Source organism: Emys orbicularis, chromosome 10 (assembly GCF_028017835.1).
Source record: "Emys orbicularis isolate rEmyOrb1 chromosome 10, rEmyOrb1.hap1, whole genome shotgun sequence".
In the NCBI taxonomy this organism is placed as follows: domain Eukaryota; kingdom Metazoa; phylum Chordata; order Testudines; family Emydidae; genus Emys; species Emys orbicularis.
In genome coordinates, this window is record NC_088692.1 from 73,313,579 (window position 1) to 73,339,918 (window position 26,340).

The following is a 26,340-nucleotide window of genomic DNA, read 5'->3' on the forward strand; positions in this document are numbered from 1 at the left end:
GTCTTTCATCTGCCTGCATTTTGTTTGTTTACCAATACATTTCATGTTGATATTGGTCAGTATTTTTACTGGGGATTTTTTTTTCCAATCATGAGCTTTGATTTTGAGAATTGCACATGTAAATGGTTCATCATTTAGATATCCAAACCTTTTAAAAATGCAAGGACTTCTTTGGTGGTTTTTGTACAGTAGGCATACTGAGGACACTGCTGCACAGTGGCATCATAGTTAAACAAACAATACAGTTTCTCCATCACTGTTGCAGCCAGTAAATTTAACCATTTCTGCTTTGATATTATTTTAAGAAACCCAGAAGTAATTAGGAAACACTGAAAAACAATAAGTTAAAGAATTCAGTATGTGCTGTAGGATTGAGGCTGTGGACACAGCTGGTAGCTATCAATTATTCTTGGTTATTACAGAAAAATCTGACTCCTTCTGTAATCACATAAAAATCTGTCAACATTGCATCATACTTCATCTTATACCAAGTGTCAAAAAAAGGGGGGAGTGTGTGGAAAGGAAATCATTTGGAATTGTGACCAAATATAAGGGCTATAATTGTTGGAGATGACCAGTCTTTAATATAGTGGGTTCTTTAAAAAAAAAATAAATCCTTTTTCATCTTGCCAAATGCTTTAGTGGCAAATTATTTATGCATTAGGTGCATTTTCTATAGTTTATACCAGGCAAGATTCTCTTAAATCTTGAAATTATGCAAGAGGTCTGAAGTAATGATAAGATCTATACAGAATAGGCTCTTTACAGCACAGCAAGAAACATGGAGAGCATTATTTACCGTTTCCTTTTTTAATGCTCACTGTATAAAGAATGCTATGAAAGCCTTTAAAGAGATTCATCAGTTCCGACTGTGAGCAAATTCTATCCTTCTGCACAGACGCTGATCCTATTGACTTCCTTGGGAGGTTCATGTACATACCTGATGGCAGAATTTGACCTTACATGTTAGACAGGAACTAAGATTTTTTTCCACAACAAGCGTGGTAGCTATCTGTCTTACAGAAACTGCTGTATCACAAATACATTTGCTACACAATTACTATTTATAATGGTTTCTCACACTAATTTTCATTTGCATTTCTTCTCCTATTGACAGACTATAAATGGGAATATGCTGAGTGGAGTCCTTGCTCTGCTACCTGTGGGAATTCAGGAACTCACTTCAGAAGGCTGCAGTGTGTGAATTCCGAAGAACAAAAAGTGAATGAATCATTATGTGAAGACCGTCAGAAGCCAGTGGTTAGTTATCAGTCCTGCAACATACATGACTGCCCTGCCAGGTAAACCCCTTCCTGTTGTGTTTCGATCTGTATTAATACTGCCTTTTAAAATATGCTCATGAACCCCTGAAATTGTTTCCATGTGTTCTACTGTGACCAGGGCCGGCTCTAGGATTTTTGCCGCCCAAGGCAAAAACAATTTTGGCCGCCCCCCCCCCCGTTTTTTAATTACCCCACCCCTGGCCCCGCCTCAACTCCGCCCCTTCCCTGCCTCCTCCCCCCAGGCTCTCAAACCTGGGAGGGAGGGGGAGATCCCGAGAGGCCGCGGCGCGCGAAACAGCCGATTTGCGCGCCGCTGCTCCCCCTCCCTCCCAGGCTTGAGAGCCTGGGAGGGAGGGCGAATAGCGGCGCGCGAGCGGCAGCAGCAGCGGAGGTGAGCTAGGGCGGCCGGGGCACATTTTTAGGGGCGGCATTCTGGCGCCGGCCATGCCGCCCCTAAAAATGTGCCGCCCCAAGCACCAGCTTGTTTTGCTGGTGCCTAGAGCCGGCCCTGACTGTGACTCTGAAATATACTAATTTTTGTACAGTGATGAGTCCTAAGGCAAGGGAGATGTGAAGTGCTGCCATCAGCAATTACAGGGATACTAATTCTTCTAGCGACAGGGCCGCATTCAGTCAGAATTTTAAGCAACTTGATATTGGAACAGCAAGGTTCAGAGCTCTAAATTTCAAAGTAAATTTCAGAGGGGTCATCCTGACGTCATTTTTAACACCAAAGTGGACTCTCAAGATGGAACAGTTCATATTTGTGGATTAGATGGTAAAATCCTTGTAAAACGTACTTGCTTAAGGAAGTGTTAATGGTAATGAATCAAACAGCTGAAATATCGATATACTTGCATATTACTTTTAGATTTAGATATATTTTGGCCATGCATCCTGTCTTAGATAGACTTGAGACCTTCCCAAAATTTCTGCCAGTTTCCGAGTGGAATGGGGTCATCCCCAGGGCTGGCTAATCTGTCCATGACTTAGATCGTGTCTAGCTCTGCTTGGGTTCACAAGGTGTTTGGAAGAGAGTGGTGCAAGGTGTTTTTTCTCTTCCTTGTGCACTTGCACAGGAGCCAGAGTCTTGGTGTTTGCACTTGCAGAGGACAAAGTTAGAGTGTGTTTAGCATCAGCAGTGGTGCTAGACAGCGGAGCTTGCCATGGACCATTGTTACACACCGCCTAGCAGAACAGGGTTGATGCAGAGGGGGAATATGTACTGTAACTGCTTATCTGTATGATCTACCTATCGTGTTCCTATAGGACCTATCACAATAGTATCTCAGCCTTTCAGACTGTGTTGCAGCTCCCTTTCTAGCATGCAGTTCCTCACCAATCTTGTTGGCCTTCTGGCTAAGTCAACTAGAATGCCTCTGGGGACTGCTCTTGGGACATGTCCATGCACGTGATGCAGACACACCAAAAGCTTTAGCTGTAACTGCCAAGAACTCAACTCCAGTTTTACCACTCACCACGCCACTGCTTGTGAGGAACTTTCCTCCCTGTCAAAGTTCTGTTCCCAGCCTGCAGCAGGAACACTTGCTGCCACATGAATACAAGCACTCTGCATCTCCTGTTAGGAAAGGGCGTCTCCTAACTGCCAGCAATGTGAAATTCACAAGGGAGAGAAAACTCATGCACATGTGTTGGAGTTGCTGGTCATTGGAAAATTGTTGGAGGGAAGTGTTAAGTCATTAACTGACATTGTGGAAGTACAATTGCCAGTATGTTCTAAAAACTTTGTATTCTAAATATATAAAAAAACAAAACATAGCAACAGATAAATATAAGAAGAGATGTCTTTATATTTCAATATTGGCAGCCAAAAAACAGATCACTCTAAATTGTGAGTCTGAACTCAAGCCATCCCATAACAAGTGAATTTCCTGCCAATGGAAAAATACTAAAATAGCAATAATAATCTGAAGGAGTTTGAGAAGCATGGACTCCACTGCAAGCTTTCTTCTAAAATCAGGCTAGTCAACTGAGGTGAAAGAAAGAAGGAGAGAGTAATGTAAATACTTAGGGCATTAATGCACCTCTGAGAATTCCAAATATGTATGTAGTGAACTCTGGCACACAACTTGGCAAACTCTATTAAACTGGTTTGAGAGCAATTACATCAAAATTCTCACAGTTAATTCATATGACAAAATATACTAATACCTAAGTTCTCTCTGACCTAAAATATTCACTAAAGTGCTTTAACTTACTGTTTTACTTGTATTGTGTATTTTGCATAGAATTATTAGAATTTTAAAATATATCTATTAATATGCGTATAGTTAATTAGAATTAGAATTTTGCATTTGTTCGCATGAATTGAAATGTTTGTTTCCATATCGACAGTACTTAAATTTTTCTATATTTATATTGGTATTTTGTATTAGAGAAGAATGAAAATATTTGAGTATATTTCCTTAATAAAAACATTTCCTTTTATAAAAGAACCCTGTGTCTCTTACATAAAAAGGGCCTGCTGATCCCTAAGAAATGGGTCTATCAGGAGCTGCTAGTGACTGGCACAGACTCTCCCTTTTCCTGTTGCCTCCAGTATGGTCACTCACAGGGAAGTCGAAAGCATTTGAACCTCCAACTCCATTCCCCACATAAGTGGCCTGTGCACTGCTGTTAACCCACTGTGCCACTCCCAGGATGACTCATAGAAGTATATGTAATTTAAATGTAAAGTAAAAGTCATAGGCACCAATTCAGCAAAGTATTTCAGCGTATGCTTATCTTTAAGCTCATGCTGAGACTTCAGCACATGCTTAGCATGTACTAAGTACTTGCTGAACTGGGGCCTTACTGACCTATTGTACAAATACTGTAAATTTGTACAGTACTTGAAAGAAAACTGAAATGAAGCAAAGAACGGGTGTCCCATTTTTAAAGGCAGTAATCCATCCTGAGTGGACAAACTACTCGGCCACAAGGGAACTAGATAATTGCTGATTAGAATAGCATATCCCTCCTATTTTCACAGTTATGCTACATGTAATTTCCCAATTCCTATTTTTAGGTTGGATTTAGAAAAATATTAAATAGAATAAATTGAACCACCTCTTGCTTCTTCTGTTGTGCCTGTTGTTCCTAGCTGTTCAGATAAACACTAAATTATTCAACATATCATCGATAGAAAAATGTTCAGGTCAGTCCTTTATATAACAAGTTCTTTACCTAGCAAATTTTGGTGACCTGTGACACCTGTTACTTTAATTACATTTGGGTCACTACATGTCATCTTATAATATAAGCTGCGAAAGAGCGGGTCTGTTATCAGTTCTGAAAGAATCTCTTAGATTCATAGGTTTTTAAAGCCAGAAGGGACCATTATGATCAATGGTGGATTCTCTGTAACTTGAAGTCTTTAAACCATGATTTGAGGACTTCAGTATCTCAGCCAGAGGTTAGGGGTCTATCAGAGAAGTGGGTGGATGAGGTTCTGTGGCCTGCAATGTGCAGGAGGTAAGACTAGATGATCATGATGGTCCCTTCTAACCTTAAAGTCTATGAGTAATCATGTAGCCTGACATCCAGGATAATACAGGCCAAAGAAATTCACCCAATAGTTTCTGCATAAAGTCCATAACTTCTGTATGGCATATTTTCTTAAAAGGATGTCTTCTGAAAATCATCCCTATCAGTCCTGGCTCAGAAGAAACATTGCTTAGGAGGTCATAATACTGGCTCATATTTTTCTCATGTTAAGGAGCTGACTTTAGGCAAACGTCTATAACTTGCAGCTACGATAGTAAGTTCCTGTAGTTTTTATTTTTAGAGAATTTGCTGTGATATACTATTGTGTTTGCATTACTTTCCTATTTACTGTCTGTTTATCTTACATCCTCAGATGGGTAACTAGTCCATGGTCTGAGTGCTCTGCTTCTTGTGGTAATGGATTTCGGCAACGACAAGTAACTTGTCAACAAGCAAAAGCAAATGGCACTACATTGATGTTATCACCAGACGCCTGTGTCGACAAGGATAGTCCACTGGGAAAGAAAATGTGCACAGTTCATTCATGTACAGAGTGGATGATTCAGTCATGGGGACAGGTAATCTATCCTTTGAAAATCTTGACTGGAAACTCACTGTAAATACAGCTATGCCATCATACTGCGATCTTCAAATTAATGTTCTGACCTCCATGCTTGGTAGTTCTGTTACTGTTGGGAATCTTTGTAGATATTTGTTTATATTATAGTAGTTAATATTATTTGTTTTGTACCTAGAAGGCCTTAATTGGCATTAGGGTCTGTTGTGCTAGGTGCTGTCCACAGGCATATAGGAAGAGCCCCAAAGGTGTAGTTAATGTCAGCTTTCAGACAATGTTTTACAAGTCTTGGCTCCTTTATTTTGCTATGTCTAGTAAGTTTATTTTATCAGTCAAAGAAAAGATATTCTATGGAGATGTAGGCTGGGTATATGCAAGTTTTATCTGACAAGTGAGTCCTGCACAGACAACAAAACATATGCTTTGAAAACCTAACGTTAGCATCACTTTATTTTACAACCTGGTCCGTTTCTCTCTCCCTTCCTCCCCAATACTGGTACAGTGCTTTTATTGCACTTGTACTGGAATCGTAGCTGAATCTGTGAAAAGGCAGGTATGTGGATGTGCTTTAGCAGTAGATGACACAATATTTTAACAAGAGGAATTGTGCTTTTTACTTTCATGTTACAAATTGCAATAGCTTTTGAATTTATTATATTTTTTCAAGAGGACTGGTATGGTGTTTACTATTTGACCTTAATAAACATTTCAGAAACATTTCCCTGAATATTCACTCAAATAGAATTGATTTGGGTTCAGCTATGATTATTTCCCTTTAATGTCCATCTTCAGCAGCTCTTTTAACAAAGGCATTTACCAGAAGAACTTGCTTGAAGAAATGGTTAATTTTAAGTGAATTTTAGAAACTATTTGTAAAACGCAGATTTTGAACTTGTACATGCAAGTATTCATATTGAAAGCCTGATTCTAAGTGATACATATAACCAATCATGAAACAGATTCTGTTCCATGTGCCCAATCAAAATTAACAAATACAGTTTGAATTTTAAATATCAAATACTCACAAGAAACTGCTTGTGAGTAATCTACAGACCAAGAATTATTGACAAATAATTTCAAGTAATAATTTCAAAAGCTTCTCATGGACAATTCACAAACAAAAAAAAGGATATATTGGCAAGTTACGTTTTCACTGTGAATTATTTTCTTAGCTCTGTTTACTACAGTATAACAAAGAAACAATATTTTAATGGACCATGCACTAATATCAAAACAAGCAGGTAACTTACATTTTATGTGGACATACATAAAGATTATATTTGCTAACAGAAGATTTTTTAAATTTTATTTTTAGTGTTCTGGTCACTGTGTAGGCCATGCTGTGGGTTTACAGCACCGTCACATTATATGTCAACATCGCAATGGATCTCTTGTTCCAGACTCTTATTGTGATGAAAGAAAAAGGTACGCAGTTTGAAGCAGTACAGAAACTGTCCTGTTTTAGATAATACTTTTTACTTTATAGTGTCTTTCATCCAATATTTCAGTGCACTTTTATAAACCATGAATTAGGAAATAGATAATTATTATTATTCCAGTACTACAGATTGAGTAAACTCCAGGCCTAGAGAAGTTAACTGACTTCCCAAGTGTCACTCAGGGTATGTCTACACTACCCTCCGGATCGGCAGGCAGCGATCGATCCAGCGGGGATCGATTTCTAGACGCGATAAATCGACTCCCACGCGCTCTCCCGTCGACTCCTGTACTCCAGCGCCACAAGAGGCACAGGCAGAGTCGACGGGGGAATGGCAGCAGTCGACTCACTGCGGTGAAGACACCACGGTAACTCGATCTAAGTACATCGACTTCAGCTACGTTATTCACGTCGCTGAAGTTGCATAACTTAGATCGATCTTCCCCCTCCCCCCCCCCAGTATAAACCAGGGCTCAGTATGTTAGTGGCAAAGCCAGGAATAGAACCATGAAGTCTTGAGTCCCAGTCCCATGTTCAAAGTACACTAGACAACATTAACCACACAAAGGACAATGTTAGTCCAGGATAGGGAGCAGGGTCCAGAAAAATCTAAGGAGGATAGACAGGAAAGAGAGAGATGGAGAGAAAATATAGAATCAAGATGCTTAATTTTAGGTTAGAGATTGTATATGAGGTTTTTTTTGGCATCACTTGAATTAATTATCACTGTTAATTGTAATGGAAGCTGAAAAAAATCAGAAATAAAACACCTCATCCTTGCATTGAATCCCCCTCATCCTTGCATTGAACCCCTCCCCTGCTGAAAGAGAGGGTAAGGGCACTACTTGTCAAACACCACAATACAATCCAAGCCCTACATTCCTCTAGCACAGAAAAGTCACTTGCCTTTTTACTGTTTGATTCCTAAATGGGCCACAGTGTGTGTTTTTGACTTAGAACAACTTAATGACTGAACAGGCCAAGAGAAATGGGGTATTTTTTGCTCTGTGACACACATATATTGTATATGATAGATTTTTACTTTTTTTAATATCCTACTGTATGTTTGGGTCTAGTAAAAAATTAAAATTAAATAGGTCTACTTTCTTGTAGAGGCCTGCCATCGTTTTCTTGTCATTGTTGAATTGGGCCTCTACTGATAATCCTGATCTCAGAGTACTGTGCTGAAGATTAAGTTCATTAGAAATGTAGATAGCTGGGTTTGTGATGACCGGGAGAACCGTATGGTGACTTGCCTGCCTGGTGCGAAGGTTGCGGATCTCTCGAGGCATCTAGACAGACTTATGTGTAGTGCTGGGGAGGAGCCAGTGGTCATGGTACATGTAGGTACCAATGACGTAGGGAAGGGTAGGAGAGATGTCCTGGAGGCCAAATTTAGGCTGCTAGGGAAGAGACTGAAATCCAGGACCTCTATGGTGGCATTCTCAGAAATGCTCCCAGTTCCACGCACAGGGCCAGGTAGGCAGGCAGAGCTTCAGAGTCTCAATGCGTGGATGAGACGATGGTGTAGAGAGGAGGGGTTTACATTCATTAGGAACTGGGGAAACTTCTGGAATGGGGGGAGCCTATACAGGAAGGATGGGCTCCACCTAAACCAAAGTGGAACCAGACTGCTGGCACTAAACATTAAAAAGGTTGTAGAGCAGTTTTTAAACTAGGAGATGGGGGAAAGCCGACTGCTGCAGAGGAGCATGTGGATCGGACAGAGACTTCTCTTAGGGGAGAGTCTAATGATAGAAAGAACAGGAGTACTTGTGGCACCTTAGAGACTAACAAATTTATTAGAGCATAAGCTTTCGTGGGCTACAACCCACTAATGATAGAGAATCTCCAGGTTATAGTCAGGAGCAGAGGATGGAAGAGGATAATGTAAGGGCCAGATCAGATGATAAACATTCACATAAAAAAGAATCTGATACATCAGAAAAGGGCAGACAAATAAATAGTGACAAGTTTTTAAAGTGCTTGTACACAAATGCTAGAAGTCTAAATAATAAGATGGGTGAACTAGAGTGCCTTGTGATAAAGGAGGATATTGATATAATAGGCATCACAGAAACCTGGTGGACTGAGAGCAATCAATGGGACACAATCATTCCGGGGTACAAAATATATCGGAAGGACAGAACAGGTCGTGCGGGGGGGGAGTGGCACTATATGTGAAAGAAAATGTACAAACAAATGAAGTAAAAATCTTAAGCAAATCCGCATGTTCCATAGAATCCCTATGGATAGAAATTTCATGCTCTAATAAGAATATAACATTAGGGATCTATTATTGACCACCTGACCAGGACAGTGATAGTCATGATGAAATGCTAAGGGAAATTAGAGAGGCTATCAAAATTAAGAACTCAATAATAGTGGGGGATTTCAATTATCCCCATATTGACTGGGAACATTTCACTTCAGGACGAAATGCAGAGATAAAATTTCTCGATACTTTAAATGACTGCTTCACGGAGCAGCTGGTACGGGAACCCACAAGGGGAGAGGCAACTCTAGATTAAGTCCTGAGTGGAGCGCAGGAGCTGGTCCAAGAGGTAACTATAGCAGGACCGCTTGGAAATAGTGACCATAATACAATAGCATTCAATATCCCTGTGGTGGGAAGAACATCTCAACAGCCCAACACTGTGGCATTTAATTTGAAAAGGGGGAACTATGCAAAAATGAGGGGGTTAGTTAAACAGAAGTTAAAAGGTACAGTGACTAAAGTGAAATCCCTGCAAGCTGCATGGGTGCTTTTTAAAGACACCATAATAGAGGCCCAACTTCAATGTATACCCCAAATTAAGAAACACAGTAAAAGAACTAAAAAAGAGCCATCGTGGCTTAACAACCATGTAAAAGAAGCAGTGAGAGATAAAAAGTCTTCCTTTAAAAAGTGGAAGTCAAATCCTAGTGAGGCAAATAGAAAGGAGCATAAACGCTGCCAAATTAAGTGCAAGAATGTAATAAGAAAAGCCAAAGAGGAGTTTGAAGAACGGCTAGCCAAAAACTCCAAAGGTAATAATAAAATGTTTTTTAAGTACATCAGAAGCAGGAAGCCTGCTAAACAACCAGTGGGGCCCCTTGATGATCGAGATACAAAAGGAGCGCTTAAAGACGATAAAGTCAGTGCGGAGAAACTAAATGGATTCTTTGCTTCAGTCTTCACGGCTGAGGATGTTAGGGAGATTCCCAAACCTGAGCTGGCTTTTGTAGGTGACAAATCTGAGGAACTGTCACGGATTGAAGTGTCACGAGAGGAGGTTTTGGAATTAATTGATAAACTTAACAATAACAAGTCACCGGGACCAGATGGCATTCACCCAAGAGTTCTGAAAGAACTCAAATGTGAAGTTGCAGAACTGTTAACTAAGGTTTGTAACCTGTCCTTTAAATCAGCTTCTGTACCCAATGACTGGAAGTTAGCTAATGTAACGCCAATATTTAAAAAGGTCTCTAGAGGTGATCCCGGCAATTACAGACCGGTAAGTCTAACGTCTGTACCGGGCAAATTAGTCGAAACAATAGTTAAGAATAAAATTGTCCGACACATAGAAAAACATAAACTGTTGAGCAATAGTCAACATGGTTTCTGTAAAGGGAAATCGTGTCTTACTAATCTATTAGAATTCTTTGAAGGGGTCAACAAACATGTGGACAAGGGGGATCCAGTGGACATAGTGTACTTAGATTTCCAGAAAGCCTTTGACAAGGTCCCTCACCAAAGGCTCTTATGTAAATTAAGCTGCCATGGGATAAAAGGGAAGGTCCTTTCATGGATTGAGAACTGGTTAAAAGACAGGGAACAAAGGGTAGGAATTAATGGTAAATTCTCAGAATGGAGAGGAGTAACTAGTGGTGTTCCCCAAGGGTCAGTCCTCGGACCGATCCTATTCAACTTATTCATAAATGATCTGGAGAAAGGGGTAAACAGTGAGGTGGCAAAGTTTGCAGATGATACTAAACTGCTAAAGATAGTTAAGTCCAAAGCAGACTGTGAAGAACTTCAAAAAGATCTCTCAAAACTAAGTGATTGGGCAACAAAATGGCAAATGAAATTTAATGTGGATAAATGTAAAGTAATGCACATTGGAAAAAATAACCCCAACTATACATACAATATGATGGGGGCTAATTTAGCTACAACAAGTCAGGAAAAAGATCTTGGAGTCATCGTGGATAGTTCTCTGAAAATGTCCACGCAGTGTGCAGAGGCGGTCAAAAAAGCAAACAGGATGTTAGGAATCATTAAAAAGGGGATAGAGAATAAGACTGAGAATATATTATTACCCTTATATAAATCGATGGTACGCCCTCATCTCGAATACTGCGTACAGATGTGGTCTCCTCATCTCAAAAAAGATATACTGGCACTAGAAAAGGTTCAGAAAAGGGCAACTAAAATGATTAAGGGTTTGGAACGGGTCCCATATGAGGAGAGATTAAAGAGGCTAGGACTCTTCAGCTTGGAAAAGAGGAGACTAAGGGGGGATATGATAGAGGTATATAAAATCATGAGTGATGTGGAGAAAGTGGATAAGGAAAAGTTATTTACTTATTCCCATAATACAAGAACTAGGGGTCATCAAATGAAATTAATAGGCAGCAGGTTTAAAACAAATAAAAGGAAGTTCTTCTTCACGCAGCGCACAGTCAACTTGTGGAACTCCTTACCTGAGGAGGTTGTGAAGGCTAGGACTATAACAGAGTTTAAAAGAGAACTGGATAAATTCATGGTGGTTAAGTCCATTAATGGCTATTAGCCAGGACGTGTAAGGAATGGTGTCCCTAGCCTCTGTCTGTCAGAGGGTGGAGATGGATGGCAGGAGAGAGATCACTTGATCATTGCCTGTTAGGTTCACTCCCTCTGGGGCACCTGGCATTGGCCACTGTCTGTAGACAGGATACTGGGCTAGATGGACCTTTGGTCTGACCCGGTACGGCCTTTCTTATGTTCTTATGTTCTAAGTTTTGTAAAATTACCAAATTCTTCTGGGCATCATAATATGCAGCATATGGATCAATTTGATGTTTTGTGAGCACTGAAATAAGGCAGGTGTTTCTTTGAAAGCACACACTATGCTTCCTCTAAGTGTATGATGCCAAAGCTATGCACCATTTTACATTTAGGCCAAGGAATATAAAATTGAACAAAGATGAGCATATGACTCTGATGATCTGTTCTCCAGAGCCGTGTTCTTTCTAGGCAACCTTTTGTTTTGTTTTTAGCTTCTAAGTAGCTCCCTGTTAAAGGAAAACTACAGCTTTGACATCACAACAAGATCTTAATTCCAGCAGATTCTGTTGGCGTATGTAGGATTTTTTGGCATGTGCCTAAGCGTTTTACTGAATCAGGGCCTACATAGGGTGGGCATAACCTCAAAAATTAATAAGACAATTTGCCTAATAATGACTGACTTAAATTGACCTGTGGGAGGAAAAGTTTGTCCCATATGGGATCAAATGTCTAGGTGAGTAGGTGAACAGATAATGAAAAGTATGGGAAGAACATGTAATCTGCACATATACATTTGACTTTTTATCATGTTTTTAGATTAATTAGACCTGAATCCGTGAATATTTCTCTCATAAAAGTGTTTCTAAATTGTGGTATGTAGGGTAATTGTAGCCATGTTGGTCGCAGGATATTAGAGAGACAAGGTGGGTGATGTGATATCCAGTATCTTTTATTGGACCAACTTCTGTTGATGAGAGAGACAAGCTTCAATCAGTAAAAGAAATTACCTCACCCACCTTGTCCTTCTAAATTGTGAGCATTTTAAAGGCATTTTCACTAAACATTAGGGCTGAAATCTTTGCCCCATAAAGTAAATGTCAAAAGTCCCCCTTATCTTCAACAGGCCAGGATTTCACCCCAGAAGGTAAAAATGTTTGAGAAGTTTTAGTATCAGTGGGAGGATGCTATTCTGTATTGAAGAGAGTGCTTATGTATAAAGCATCTATAGCAGTGGTTCTCAAACTGGGGCCGCCGCTTGTGTAGGGAAAGCCCCTGGCAGGCCGGGCCGGTATGTTTACCTGCCGGGTCCGCAGGTTCGGCCGATCGCGGCTCCCACTGGCCACAGTTCGCCGCTCCAGGCCAATGGGGGCTGCGGGAAGCTGCAGCCAGCAAATCCCTTGTCCCGCGCCACTTCCTGCAGCCCCCATTGGCCTGGAGCGGCGAACCGCAGCCAGTGGGAGCCGCGATCAGCTGGACCTGCGGACCTGGCAGGTAAACAAACTGGCCCGGCCCGCCAAGGGCTTTCCCTACACAAGCGGCGGCCCCAGTTTGAGAACCACTGATCTATAGTATTCAATATGTTAAATGGTGAATTTACTTTAAAATGGGGTTTTGTTTTCTAACTAAAAACTTTCTTGTCGATATTTTGCATAAACACCAACAATTTCTTCTGTCCCAAGGTAAAGGAGCAGTAGTTAAAATAAACTGGGACACATTTCTTCTTATTTTGTGATGACTGATGTATAACAAATAACTCTGTGCTAAGAAGCAGAAATCTTGAACTATCATGTTTTTTCTCCACAGATCAGCTGTCAGAAGAAACTGTTCTTCAGAGATGTGTGATGTGTATTGGCGGACAGGTCCATGGAGGCCCTGCAGCGTAGACTGTGGAAGTGGATTCCAGTCACGACGAGTAAACTGTGTACACAGGAAGAATAATAAACCTGTGGCTGATCAGTACTGTGGGTGGAGGAAGAGACCAATGACCTGGCAACATTGCAATGTCACTTCCTGTGGCAGTACGTAAACATTTATTTATATCTGAGCATAGTCATAGTTTGTAGTAGTAATACTTAGAGAGCAACTCCAAACTGTACCCTAATGATTTTGCAAGCATCTGATTGCACACCAGAGGTAAAACTATTTTCTCCAACAAACACTTCATTATCCCTGCTATACTTTTCTCCAGTTCTGGGTCACTTTGATATTTAAGAATTAAAAGCACCAGTTAGAATCAGGCATGTTATAGGTTAATCATATACAGGTTTCCCCTACACAGCCGTGCCAGTACAACTCATTTATGAATCTCTGAGCACATTGCTGATTTTACCAAATTGTGGGGTAGTTTTGTGAAATGGACAATAGATAAGTGGATATGATGAGATTACCAGTCATTTTATTAGTGACAGTGTTTGAACCCCTGTTGCTAGAGATGAAATGCTAGCATAGTAACTGTTACCATCAAACCATTGTTTGTGTGAAACTATGATGATTAGTTTTACTATTAATCCCTTATTCATTATAAAGCCTTTTAATGTTTAAATATATTTTTCAGAAGGCGAATGCAAGGATACAACTCACTACTGTACATTTGTAAAACATCTAAAGTTATGCTTAATAGACCTCTACAAACAAAGGTGTTGTCAGTCATGTCAAGAAGTGTAATTCTTCTGTGGAAAGTTCATGATGCTGCAGTGAAGAGATGAGAAAACAGGTTCATTAAATCTAGACTGTTCAAAGAATATACTTGTAAATAAGACAGTAGGCATAATAGTTAAATGGATACATGGGACTGATGAAAAATAGCATTGTAGATTGATATGCTTGAGAGGAAATTTTGCTGGAAGCGTACATTGGCCACTTTACTGCAGTGGAACTGGTAATGTTTTAAACATTTTCATGTCTGGATTAAGAGGAGAATATCATGGCACATCATCTGTAGAACTTCACAGGTCATCATAGTACAATTTTATTGAGGAAAAATAACATTATCTAAAAAGGACCGGGTAATGCTTACTTCCCTTTACTTATAAGAAAGTCTAAGTCACAAAATCCTTTGAAGAATTTTGGAATGCAGCAACTGATGTCACTTTTTATTTTCATTGTGTTATCAAATTTAACAAGATATTTAAATTGATAGAAGCATTGGCTTGTAGCTATACAGTTTTTGGCAGTGATTACATTTTCATAAACAGCCTGAGCTTAAACTATGAATAAGGGTCAATCTCACAGGACAATATTATTGAGATTAGCGGTCAGCTGGATACACAGCAGTACATTTCATTTTTCATTCCTGTAGTTATGAATATGCATTATAGATGCTGTTATGATTTTCAAAACAGCAATGGATCTGTTTTTGAATAAATGAGGTGTCGTTTTCCTTTGCTCCTATTCTCCAGTCTCACTGAAATATGATCAAAGTTGAGGCATGATTAATCTTCTCTACTGATTTTAAATCAGACTCAAGACTTCCTTATAAGAGCTGTGAATGAAGTGTTCATGAGCGCTATTGTCTTGCACATAGTCAAATGGGGAACTAAAGCCAATAACGGGCCAAATGTGCCTGTCCAACTCTATCCCTTCAATAAATATTTTATATTTTCCAGTCATGGAAAAAAGTAAGAGGAAAGAGTTGTTAAATATGAAGATAAATGTGTAAGAAATCAATTTCATTCAAGTTGATTTTTCATCATGACCATTATCCATTCAAGTCTTTTGTGTGTTAGTAAATTCTGACCATGACATTCTTAAGTAAATCTTTTTCTGGATTGCAAATTATATGCCTGATAGGGCTAAACATTTTGCTTTATCCCAGAGAAGCTGGCACAAGGCTGAAGATGGCATTTTTTTTCTTTTGCAGCTTCCAACTGTTGCACAAATTGGAAGCCTGAATGCATATCTTGAATTGGACCCTGCGTTAGTAGATTACTAGACTGCAATGAATTGTGATTAGTAGGCATGCTGTAAGAACAATTTTAGAAACAGTATTCCTATACCATGGGTTTGCATCACTGAAAATTAGACTAGCACTACTGTATAGAAAGTGTTTAAAGTGGGCAGTTGTGTCCTTGCTGACTGCAAAGGGAGGATATTCCTGGTCATTACCTTTTTAATCAATAATGGGTCTTGATTGCTTAAGCAGTTTTTTAAATTAAAAGAAAACACTTGTAAAATACTTTTGTATATATTTATTGTCTGATTTTAAAGTGCAATATTTTGTTTTGTACAGTGTGTAATAAAGATTTTGGGACATATATTTTTCTTATTACCAAAATTTGTTATTCATGTTTTTCCTTTGTATTTAAAGTTTTTAAATGTTAACACATAGCACTCCTTTGCTGCTGTTATTTTATCTTTGGTTAAGTATGCATGCTGTTTGGAGGCAGTGCTGTAAATGATTGTTATTGCAATTGGCATGACATTCCTCTAGGTTATTTTTACTGCTACTTCAGTAACCAAGGAGGCTAACATTTATTTTTCATTGATATTTCTGAAATAAACTCTACTTTAGTTATTCATCTGCATTATTACACAGAGATTGTTTATTAAGGTCATTTTCATAGAAGCTGTGTGGCTGTCACCAGTCTTACGTTACCATTCTGTTCCTTCCCTATTTTTAACTTCTCAAAAACAGCGATATTTCTTTCATTTTGCTGGTTTCTGGACCAGATCTTCAGCCCCACTACAGTCTGCCTGGCACTGCTCTAGAGATGTGATGCAGATGTAAAACTGCCTTACAGAGGTAGGAGACTCTTCCAGTACCAAAAAACGCTTGTGAGCAGCTCTATAATACACTCTCACTCTTTCTCTCATTCACACCTTGTAACTCCTGGCATATGGAACATGTCTGGGGGTAGAGGGGAGGAGATAGCCAAAATGCTGCTGTGCGCTAGCAACCCCAGCTGCTGAAACAGCTCCTTGGACGCCATTGCAGATGGGTGTGAATTAGAACACATCTGAGGCTGTTGTAAATTGCAATGAGTACTGAACCAGTTCCAGAATCAGGATTGCATGTAAATGTGGAGTACAGCCCTTCCGCTGTTCCCTGCTATGCTGAGGAAATAATGGTGTTTGAAGAGTAATCCTAGATGTTAATAATGAAATACTATACATGGAATCCTATTTTACAGTATCCTTTCTGTGCTGCCAACTCGCTCTTTTTCTGAGTATCCTTTAGAGATAAGGAATTCTGCATGACCATTATACAGACCATTTTGGTGGCCTGGTGTATAAAATGTCTTAGAATTGTGATTGAGCCTGTTTCAGTAATTTTTCTGCTTTTTCATCTTTGAATACTGGGGCACTGTAAAATCTTGATTTTAACGGTCAAGAAGGATATTTCACTGGGAATATTAGTATTCCAACCTATTTATTCTGACATTTTTAATACCAATTTGTATAGAGAAGAATTGACATGAAAACTTGAAAATGTCTGTTGCTGTAGGAATCTTTATAATACCAAAACTATCTGCAGCACTGTGGGGCTGCTGTGCTTTTGATGTTGTTATTCCTAGAAGCATCACCTCCAGTATTTTGGGGGGAGGGATAGCTCAGTGGTTTTAGCATTGGCCTGCTAAACCCAGGGTTGTGAGTTCAATCCTTGAGGGGGCCACTTAGGGATCTGGGGTAAAATCAGTACTTGGTCCTGCTAGTGAAGGCAGGGGGCTGGACTTGATGACCTTTCAAGGTCCCTTCCAGTTCTAGGAGATAGGATATCTCCATTTAAAAAAAAAAAAAAAAAATTTCAATAGTAACAGCAGAAAGGCATAGGGTTGCCAACTTTCTAATTGCTGAAAACCAAACAGCCTTGCCCCACCCCTTTCCCTACCCCTTCCCTGAGGCCCTGCCTCTGCCCCCGAGGCCCCGCCCCTACTCACTCCTGTCCCCCCTCCCTCTGTAACTCGCTCTCCACTCCCCTCTCTCCCGGGGCTCACCTGCTGCCTGCAGAACCCAGCTGGGAGGAGCTGACGCAGAGCCTGCCTGCCTGCCCAATTGGGGCATAGCGGTCGGGCTCTGGCTCAGAAAAGGAGCACAGTTAGCAACGGGGTAGTCAATTATTTTTTGTCAAGGTCCACATTTCTTGGTCAAGGTATTGTCGAGATCCAGACGCCAGAGAAAACAATAATTAAAAAAATGATGATGATGATGATGATAAAAAGATTTCGGGGTCTGTTCAAAAGTGTCTGGCAGTCTGGATTTGGCCTGCAGTCTGCCTATTGATTACCCTGGTTAGCACACTGCAGCCTTTTAACACTCAACTTTCCTATTCTTTCTATTTCAATGTACAACTGTATTGAGCTTTTCCTGATTTCATGTAATCGCCTCATTGATTTATAATTAAATTAGAGCCTGGTAACATAGTGAAAATGATGGTGAGATTTTATTGTTTGATTTGATCTGATCTGTGCGATAGTATTTGCATAAACCCAAGGTGGATATTTAATTACAATTTTTCTGTTTTCAGTGGAGCTAAAGTTAACGTAGGTATTTTGACCAGCTTGTGTAACATCCAATTCTGCAAGGCCATCTCTGTAAATTTCCATTGGTTCAATTAGCACCACCCTGGGAAGAGCACTAACTGCTGCAGCTAGCACATCAAACATAAAACTGCATGCTCACAGTTTCACCATTTTTCATGTTTAGTAGAGTATTAGTAAGCCATGACAAAATGATGTGATGACTATAAGATAATATAATTTACATTTGATACCAGCTATCTCAAGGTTAACAAAACAAGGCACTAATATATATGGATATATACCTATCTCATAGAACTGGAAGGGACCTTGAAAAGTCATTGAGTCCAGTCCCCTGCCTTCACTAGCAGGACCAAGTACTGTCCCTGACAGTTTTTGTTTGTTTGCTTGCCCCAGATACCTAAATGGCCCCCCCTCAAGGATTGAACTCACAACCCTGGGTTTAGCAGGCCAATGCTCAAACCACTGAGCTATCCCTCCTCCCCTCAACACTAACATGTTGATATCAGACGTGCCAACCCGGCAAAAAAACCCACAGAAATTTGGCTTGTTTTTGGCTTAATTGGCTTGTGAGTTGCTTGTTGGCTAGTTTTTTGGCTTGTAGCTTGTTTGGCTTGTAGCTTGGTGTAGCTTGTTGCTTCTTTTTTTTTTTTTTTTTTTTTTTTGATCAGCTCCTGGCAAGCAGGGGCAAGGGGTAGAGAGAGTCAGGGATGCAAAGCGGGCCCACCACAGTCCCAGACTGCACGCCAGGGGGATCTAGTCACCTAGAGTGTTGGGGTTCTTAGGGATTGGCTTGTTTTGGCCTTGTTTTGAAATGGGATTAGCTTGATTTTTGCCTTACTGTGAAAGTCGGGTGCTTATTTACCATGTGAAAGTTGGCAACTGTGGTTAATATATTAAGTCAACTATATTAAGATAATATATTCTGAATTTTGTTTCTACCTTTATGACCATAAAAAACCCCACCCAGAAGAGAGCAGGCAGAGAATTTAGTTCATAATCCAACATGACATCCCCATCACAGAAAATGTTTGTTTACATTTCAGTTACCAGTTAGTGTCAGGGCATTGGTGTGCAGAGGGACAGCCCGGTCTCTCCTCTGCCCTGCCTGCGGCACAGACACTCTTCTCTGGGCTCAGACTGCACTCAGTGGGGTGAGCTGAGGCCCAAGGGGCCTGCAGTAGGCAGCGAGCAAGATCTGGAGGGTGCAAATGATACTGGGGGTTCCTATTGGTAGTGGGTCCCCGCACTAGTGTTATAGCTTCTATGGGTATGGGTCCCTGCCCTTGGGTTAGGGTTCCTATTTTAGGGGATTTGGGGCTAGGTTTAAGGTTCCTATGGATGGGGTCCCGTCCCTAGGCTTAAGGTTCCTATGGATAAGGGACTTGGGGCTTGGGTTAGGACTCCTAAGGGTAGGGGCCCCACTGTAGGATTAGGGTTTGTGTGGGTATGGGATTTGGGGCTAGGCTTAAGTTTCCTATGGGTAGAGGTCCCTGCCTTAGGGCTAGAGTTCCTATGGGTATGGAATTTGGGGCTAGGCTTAAGATTCATATGGGTAGGGGAATTGGGGATAGGGTTAGGGTTCCTGTGGATAGGGGTCCCTGCTCTAGGGTTAGGGTTCCTATGTGTAGGGGTCCCGCCCTAAGTTTAATGTTCCTATGGGTAGGGGAATTGGGGCTATGGCTCCTGTGGATAGGGATCCCCTCCCTAGGGTTAGGGTTCCTATGGGTACGGATCCCTGCCTTAGAGTTAGAGTTCCTATGGGTAGGGGTCCCCACTCTAGGGTTAGGGTTGATATGGGTAGGAGACTTGGGGCTATGGTTAGGGCTCTCAAGGGTAGGGGTCCTTGCCCTAGGGTTTGGGTTCCTATGGGTAGGGGTCCCCCCCTAGGCACTCCATCCTTAAAATAATGAGTTTACAGGTAGTATTCAGGACCATAAGAGAGAGAGAGAAAAAATCCCCCAAAATACCTGATCTCCAAATACACCTGCTTCAAACTCTATTACACCTGTTTGAGTTTGCTCTTCTGTTTCCCCTCAGTATTTATCATTACATTTTTGTATCTGTGAGTAGCTGGTAGAGTCAGTATATGAGTTTCCTTAAATTATTTAGGCAAGAAAAGAAAATGCATATCGGGACAATAGGTCTATAATGGGGCTAAGAAATTTGAGATCTGCTAAATAAAAATGAAAAGGACTCAGTGGTCAGACACTGATTCAGGGAAGTGGCCGGTCAGGGAAGCAAAGCACTTAAATACCTCCCAGGGACGTAATTGCAACTAAATCAGAATTCAGTCCCTGCCCCGCTCCTGGGACAGTACTGCTATATGGTGCTACTTGCTCAGGCTAGTCCAGCCTTAAACATTTAATGAAAAATCCAATCCAAAACACCTCGTTACAAACTGGAAAACATGTATGAACTTCAAAAAAAAATTTTATTAACCTGATTTTTCAATTAGAGTAAAGCAAATTGACGTATCACAAAGAGAAATAAGAAAATTTAAAAACAACCACTCTTGTAATAACAGCAGGAGCCTCATGTAACAGTTACACGAAACAAGCATTTCCAGCAGTCCAGGTCTCTCTACGTTTCTGAGGGGAGCTCATGTGATTCAGTTCCTGCTTTCAACATCATACTGTACTTGATTTCAGTCCTTTTATTGGTGATTTGGTATACATACAAATACATGACACTTCAAAGCTAAAATGGCTTTCCTATAGTAATGAGTAAAAGATAATATATTGATAAGTTACTGATACTCCTCATACTGAAAGTGATAAGACAACATATTATTAAATAAGTATTGTAAGAAGGGATCACTATAAATCCTGCACACGTTGACTGAAACTGAGATAAGAATACTTTGAAATAACGCTTAACATCTCCTATATGAACACACACATTATCTTAATAAATCATTCATTCCATCTACTTATTTGAAACATGTTAAAATTCTTTAGCTGGGAAACTAAGGACCAAAGTCAAACCAGCTCTGTTTTGTGTCTCAGAAAAAAATCTGCTATTGCATTTGTATGCAAAAGTTAGCAGATTATCTTTTTTATTACATGATCAATATGCACCAGGCATCAGAAGTTAGAATCTCACCATTAGGATCTGGCCATAATAGGCTTAAACTGTATTAATAATAGCAAAGTTAACGACTATTGTTAGCAGTGTCCTAGCATAGTTTCCTGGACCAGCATAAAAAGGGTATTTGTTTTCTGAAGTCGATTTTATGATTATGTTATAGGCTACGTGGGAGGCTAGTTTGTAATGCAGTTTGGCTATCAAGATTTCCAGAGGAAAAAATCCTTTTCCATACTGGTCACAGAAGCCATGTTAAAACAACGTTTCAAAAGTAGTGCGGGCAGGGTCTACTCATTTAGATTATTATAGTTTCATTTGCTGTGCAGTGAGAATTAAATAGAGCTCAAGCTACATTTAAGACATCTAATTGCTACTGTACAGATTCAGTGATTCCAAAATGATTTCCAGCAAGTCATAATCTCATTTAAATGTACACAGTATGTGCTTGGGCTGGAAGACAGTGAAAACTGAAAAGCACAGTAATTGTAAGATGCACAATTAGAGAGAACAGATTCCACACAAAATGTTCAGATGCATCTTAAGGCTGCTTAATCTTCATCAATCTTGTAACAAAGTCATTCCCAGTTTTTTTTTTAAGCTGATTTTTAAATCAGTTTAAGTGATTTAACAATTTTAAAATTACAATAATCACTTGTACTTGCCAACTGTCATTGAGGCTTAGCCTGGAAAAAATTAAGCTATGGCTTCTAAATATTTTTTAAAGTATGTAAACTACTAAAATTAAAAGTTATGAAGTAACAGCTACTTCTTTTGGAATATGATTACCATTTGACTGGGAAAATGTATTGATTTCTGGAATAACTCTGCGGAAGAACTTGTGACCACGAGAATCTGTGTTTACAAAGACGTATCCTGGAGGAGATGGATAGTTTGCTGGGCAGATCTCTTGTTTCTTTGGAGTATACTCTGTACGATACATGGTTCCATCTTCAAAACGAGCTGAACTAGGGACTACAACACGCAGAGGTTTGAAACTCTGAACTGGAATTATCTCATGTGGTATATAGTGAGACTTGAATGTGGTCAATCCATCAAATTTTCCAGTAGGTTTTGGAATTTCCTGATGTCTTTTAATAATTTCTTGCCGACAGCTGGCCCAAGCTTGAAAGTCTTCCTTCATTGTGGTGTTCCCCTGGAAAGGGACCTTACTTCTTCTTCCATAAGAAACTGGTCTTATGGGGGCAACAGGACAGATCACGTGCGGAACATAATCAAGATGGCTTGTGGAGTGTAAATCCATATTACCTGGAGGAGGAACATAATCTCTTATCTTGCGAGCCTCAGGCAAGGAGACTGACCATGGTTGAAAACGATCCTGGAATTCAGTGCATCCATCAAAGTGACCATTAGACCCAACTTTAGTGTATTCAGGCTTGCAGCTTTTTGTAAACTCTCCAAGTAGCCCTTTAAAATCATTCCGGTGGGTTGTGAGATCTTCAAAGGGTTGGCTGCTTGGCTTGTATTCTTCCTTTGGTCTTACAAATTTTGGTTCCAGTTGATGAGTGATGTAAGAACTGCGATGATTAGTAACACCATCAAAAGGTACATCTGAAAGTTTGGCCACACCTAGAGGCTTAAAGCTTTGTCTGGGGTTCAGCTCCCTAGGAACAAAGTCATCTTGAAATGTAGTAGAATTCCCAAACTTTTCTGTAGGAGGATGATAGGTGTGGTCCAATTTATTTGGCTCCCTTCTTTGAACTTCCCATGATCTATAGTCATCTTTAAGACAAAAACAATACTTGATAGAAAGATTATAGGTTTTATTATTGATTTGTGGCTGTCCCATATTAAAAAAAATCTAATTTCTTCCCCCACCAACCCTTTTGATCAAAAGAGTTGTGTTTGAGTAACAAAGATAATTCTGTTTTACTATTAGATACAGGAGTTCTGCTTACCTGCTACTATGGGAATACACCAAACAGCCAATAAAATGCCACTTAGTACCACAAGATGATTATTTCTTTTAGAAAATATAAATATTTTCTATGTACATATTTGATTTCTGTTTTCTATTGCATACAAATATTTGTATAGAGGATATGTCTGCAAAATTCTACATTTTATCTCAGGACTGTGGATGAAATACATATAAACAAAAGGTGACTGAATTAATGACTATAATTTTCGTGACGGATGCTGGTAACATCTTAAACTACAAGTGTACAGAAGCTGGTGAATAATAATATTGTTATCAAAGATGTTCTTTCCCCCCAGGCCCAATGCTGCCCAATTCTTTCTACTACCTCTACTTTTGCCACTACGCGCTCTTCGCTTCTACCTACTCTACCCCAGTTCTTCTAACTTCCTACCCTCAATGGCCTCACCTGATCTTCAGCATCTTAAGTATCTTTCCCTTCTAATCCAGTGGCCTTGGTCTTTACCATCAGAGCATCTCTTGTCTTTCATGCAGGCAGTTCCAATAGGTCATAGCTCATACTCCACATTCAGATATTTTTAATCTGGATTGCAGAGCAGATGTGCTACAATCAAATTATTAAGTACAACATCGCATATGTAAAAGATTATTTGTATACCAAGGTAACCTGTCAGGATAATCTGCAGGGAGGCAGTTTAGGAACTGTTGCATCAATGAGTAACAGAAGATCATCTTGTTGAAACAGGTCATCAGCAGAATGCTATACCAAGTATATAGTAAAGACGAATCTGAAATCAAGTTTGTTTCATCAGTCTATGTAGAAAAACAGTAATTGTTTTTCTAAGCTAAGGTATGCTTGGACCTCGTAGTGGAGGCGGTGATGGTCTTAAACTAAGGTTTATTGTCCTTCCAGCAAGCTCCAGTCCCATTCTAATGACTGGATTCAGAAGGTGCCCATCACCATGCCGAGTCTGAAAACACCTGGGTTGTACCAAATTATGGTTCTTCACAAAGCATTGTTAAATATTATTGATATCCAAAGCTTCAATTAAGTCCAGCAGCAAAGCAGGAAAGCGAGACTCTTGGCACATTGTGTCCATAATAATATTAACATGTTTCTGTTTGACATTGTTTAATAATCTTTCTTACCAAAGGAATTACAATTTTCTCCAAATGTATCTTGAAGATGTGCTTGGATTATAACTAGCATTAGAACCCAAAGTTTCTTTCTCCTTCCCTTAGCTGGTTTCCTATATTTCTGCCACAATCTAACAGCTGCCCTCCTTCCAGTTGGGAAAACCTGGAGAGGGCTTCTCTTTCAGAGCCTATTAATGTTAATTCTTAAATTAATAGAATCCATTGCTGAGAAACACAGGGTATTCCCTCTTCACTACTGTCACCTATTGGGCCAGAGAGTGAGAGACCAAAGTCAGAAATCAAACCTCAACTCCACTATGGCAGTTCAGAATACTACCATCATTGTGGCTGTTTCTCTCTTTAAAAATGGCATATGTAATTACCTTGATAGGTTGGTATGGTGTCTAATTTTCCTCCCTTAATGTGTTTTCTTTCTAAAGGTCTTACTAATGTCACTGGTTGTATTTTATGAGGATTATAATCTCTCCTGTATGTAGTTCCAAGATCAATCTCTCCGGGTTTTGGTTTATACTCTTCTTGTACCCGAAGAGGTCGATTTACAACATCGTATGGAAGATAATCAGACCTGAAAAAGAGAAACATGCAGTACTGCTTCACAATGTTATCTTTTTCTGACTGAGACATTTGTGACATTTCCCCCCATATATAGAAACTTAACAAAAACTACATTGTATCAATTGTGGAAGGACTAAAATGTTAACTCTTTGAAAGGAATTGCTGATTTAGGATCAGCATCATCAACATCACAGGATGAACAATGAGAAAACAATCATTCAACAGATATTTGGTGTCTGACATATGGTATATTCTTTGTACTTAGTAAGGTGGTGGAATCCCTTTTTCAAACCTGACAGCAATTTACCTTTCAGCAGGGCCGGCTCTACCATTTTTGCCGCCCCAAGCAAAAAAAGCCGCTCGGACTACCCCCGAACTGCTGAAGCAAAAAAGAGCCGCCCGGACTGTGCCGCCCCAAAAATAGACAGAATGCCGCCTCTTACCATGTGCCGCCCCAGACACGTGCTTCCTCCGCTGGTGCCTGGAGCCGGCCCTGCCTTTCAGATCTTCTTTAGAGATAAAAATGAATCCCCAAAAGACAAAAAAAAAAAATTCCTTTGCATGTCATCTGCCAACTCTAAAACATGATTGACTTGTGCTATCTATACTCAAACTTTATGCATATATATCCTTGAAGAGAATGAATAATCAAATTATTTCACAATGGAAAATGATTCCAATAAACAGAGCTGTCTTCCCTAAATGAAAAAATTTGAGGACACTGTAGAATAACATCAGCTCCAAAACACATTGCTTCAAAATATTTACTTAAATGTAGTGATTCCTTCCATTCTTCCATGATGTGCGTGGTACTCCTCCTTTGGCTTAAGACTCTGGCGTGGAGGGACATTGCCATACTGGAGATATTTGTCCTCGTATTCCGTCATGAGGGAAGGTTGTCCTCCAGTATCATAAATCCTTGTGGATTTATGAGGGCAATGATGGCGCCTGTATAAGAAATTGAAACGAGATCATTTCAAATAATTTTATCTATGGGGAACACATCTCAAATATTCTATGAGTGTATAACAAGAGAAATAGGATTGTCATCACAGGTACCTTGCACCTAGAACACTTCCTGAGTGTGAAAGGGAAACAAATTATTTTGTTCTGTAGTTATGAAGGATGTTACCATTTAAATAGCACTGCATAAGCCACAATAGCACAGGAAGAAAGAATACTTACTGCATCCTTAGTACAGAATAGGGAGAATGAATATAGCTGTCAGTCTTCTAAATGTTAATCTGTCACCCACCCAACTCACTCTTTCTTCACATTCTTTTCTCTGCCAAGCATTGGCTTCCTTCTTTCATGCTATTATTTCCCTAATCTGTAACAATAACTCTCTACCTCTCTCTACTTCTCTGGTATCTTGCCCTTTCTCTTTTCCTCATTCCTTTTTCCCTGGGTATTTCAATACATCTTTCACCATTTCTCATAACAGCACTGGTCACCTCCCTACTTTACACAATCTCATCACAGTTGGTGTTATGGCCTTCTGATCTGCAGCTCCAGATCTCTAGAATAAATTTCCTGAATCTATCCCTCCTCAGTTCTTGTCTCAATTTATTTTTTTCACACCCATATCTCTGAAATTCTCTATCCCCCAAAAGTACTGGCTTTATTTTTGTTA

At 39.8% G+C, this 26,340-nt stretch overlaps 2 protein-coding genes across 2 annotated transcripts in view; one reads left to right on the forward strand and one right to left on the reverse strand.

Moving 5' to 3' along the window:
- ADAMTSL3 (ADAMTS like 3) overlaps nucleotides 1-14,198 on the forward strand; it is a 279,159-nt gene extending 264,961 nt beyond the window's left edge. Inside the window, exons 26-30 of the mRNA XM_065412052.1 lie at nucleotides 1,118-1,301; nucleotides 5,143-5,347; nucleotides 6,662-6,771; nucleotides 13,338-13,552; nucleotides 14,089-14,198. Of these exons, the coding sequence (XP_065268124.1) occupies nucleotides 1,118-1,301; nucleotides 5,143-5,347; nucleotides 6,662-6,771; nucleotides 13,338-13,552; nucleotides 14,089-14,198 (824 nt within the window). The remainder of the gene's footprint in view (nucleotides 1-1,117; nucleotides 1,302-5,142; nucleotides 5,348-6,661; nucleotides 6,772-13,337; nucleotides 13,553-14,088) is intronic.
- Nucleotides 14,199-21,845: 7,647 nt separating this feature from the next.
- On the reverse strand, nucleotides 21,846-25,897 carry SAXO2 (stabilizer of axonemal microtubules 2). The gene is made up of 4 exons (XM_065412719.1): nucleotides 25,893-25,897; nucleotides 25,476-25,655; nucleotides 24,515-24,717; nucleotides 21,846-22,837 (listed from the first exon to the last, which is right to left on the reverse strand). The coding sequence occupies exons 1-4, from the start codon at nucleotides 25,895-25,897 to the stop codon at nucleotides 21,846-21,848; spliced, it is 1,380 nt and encodes a 459-aa protein (XP_065268791.1).
- Between the last annotated feature and the right edge of the window lie 443 nt (nucleotides 25,898-26,340).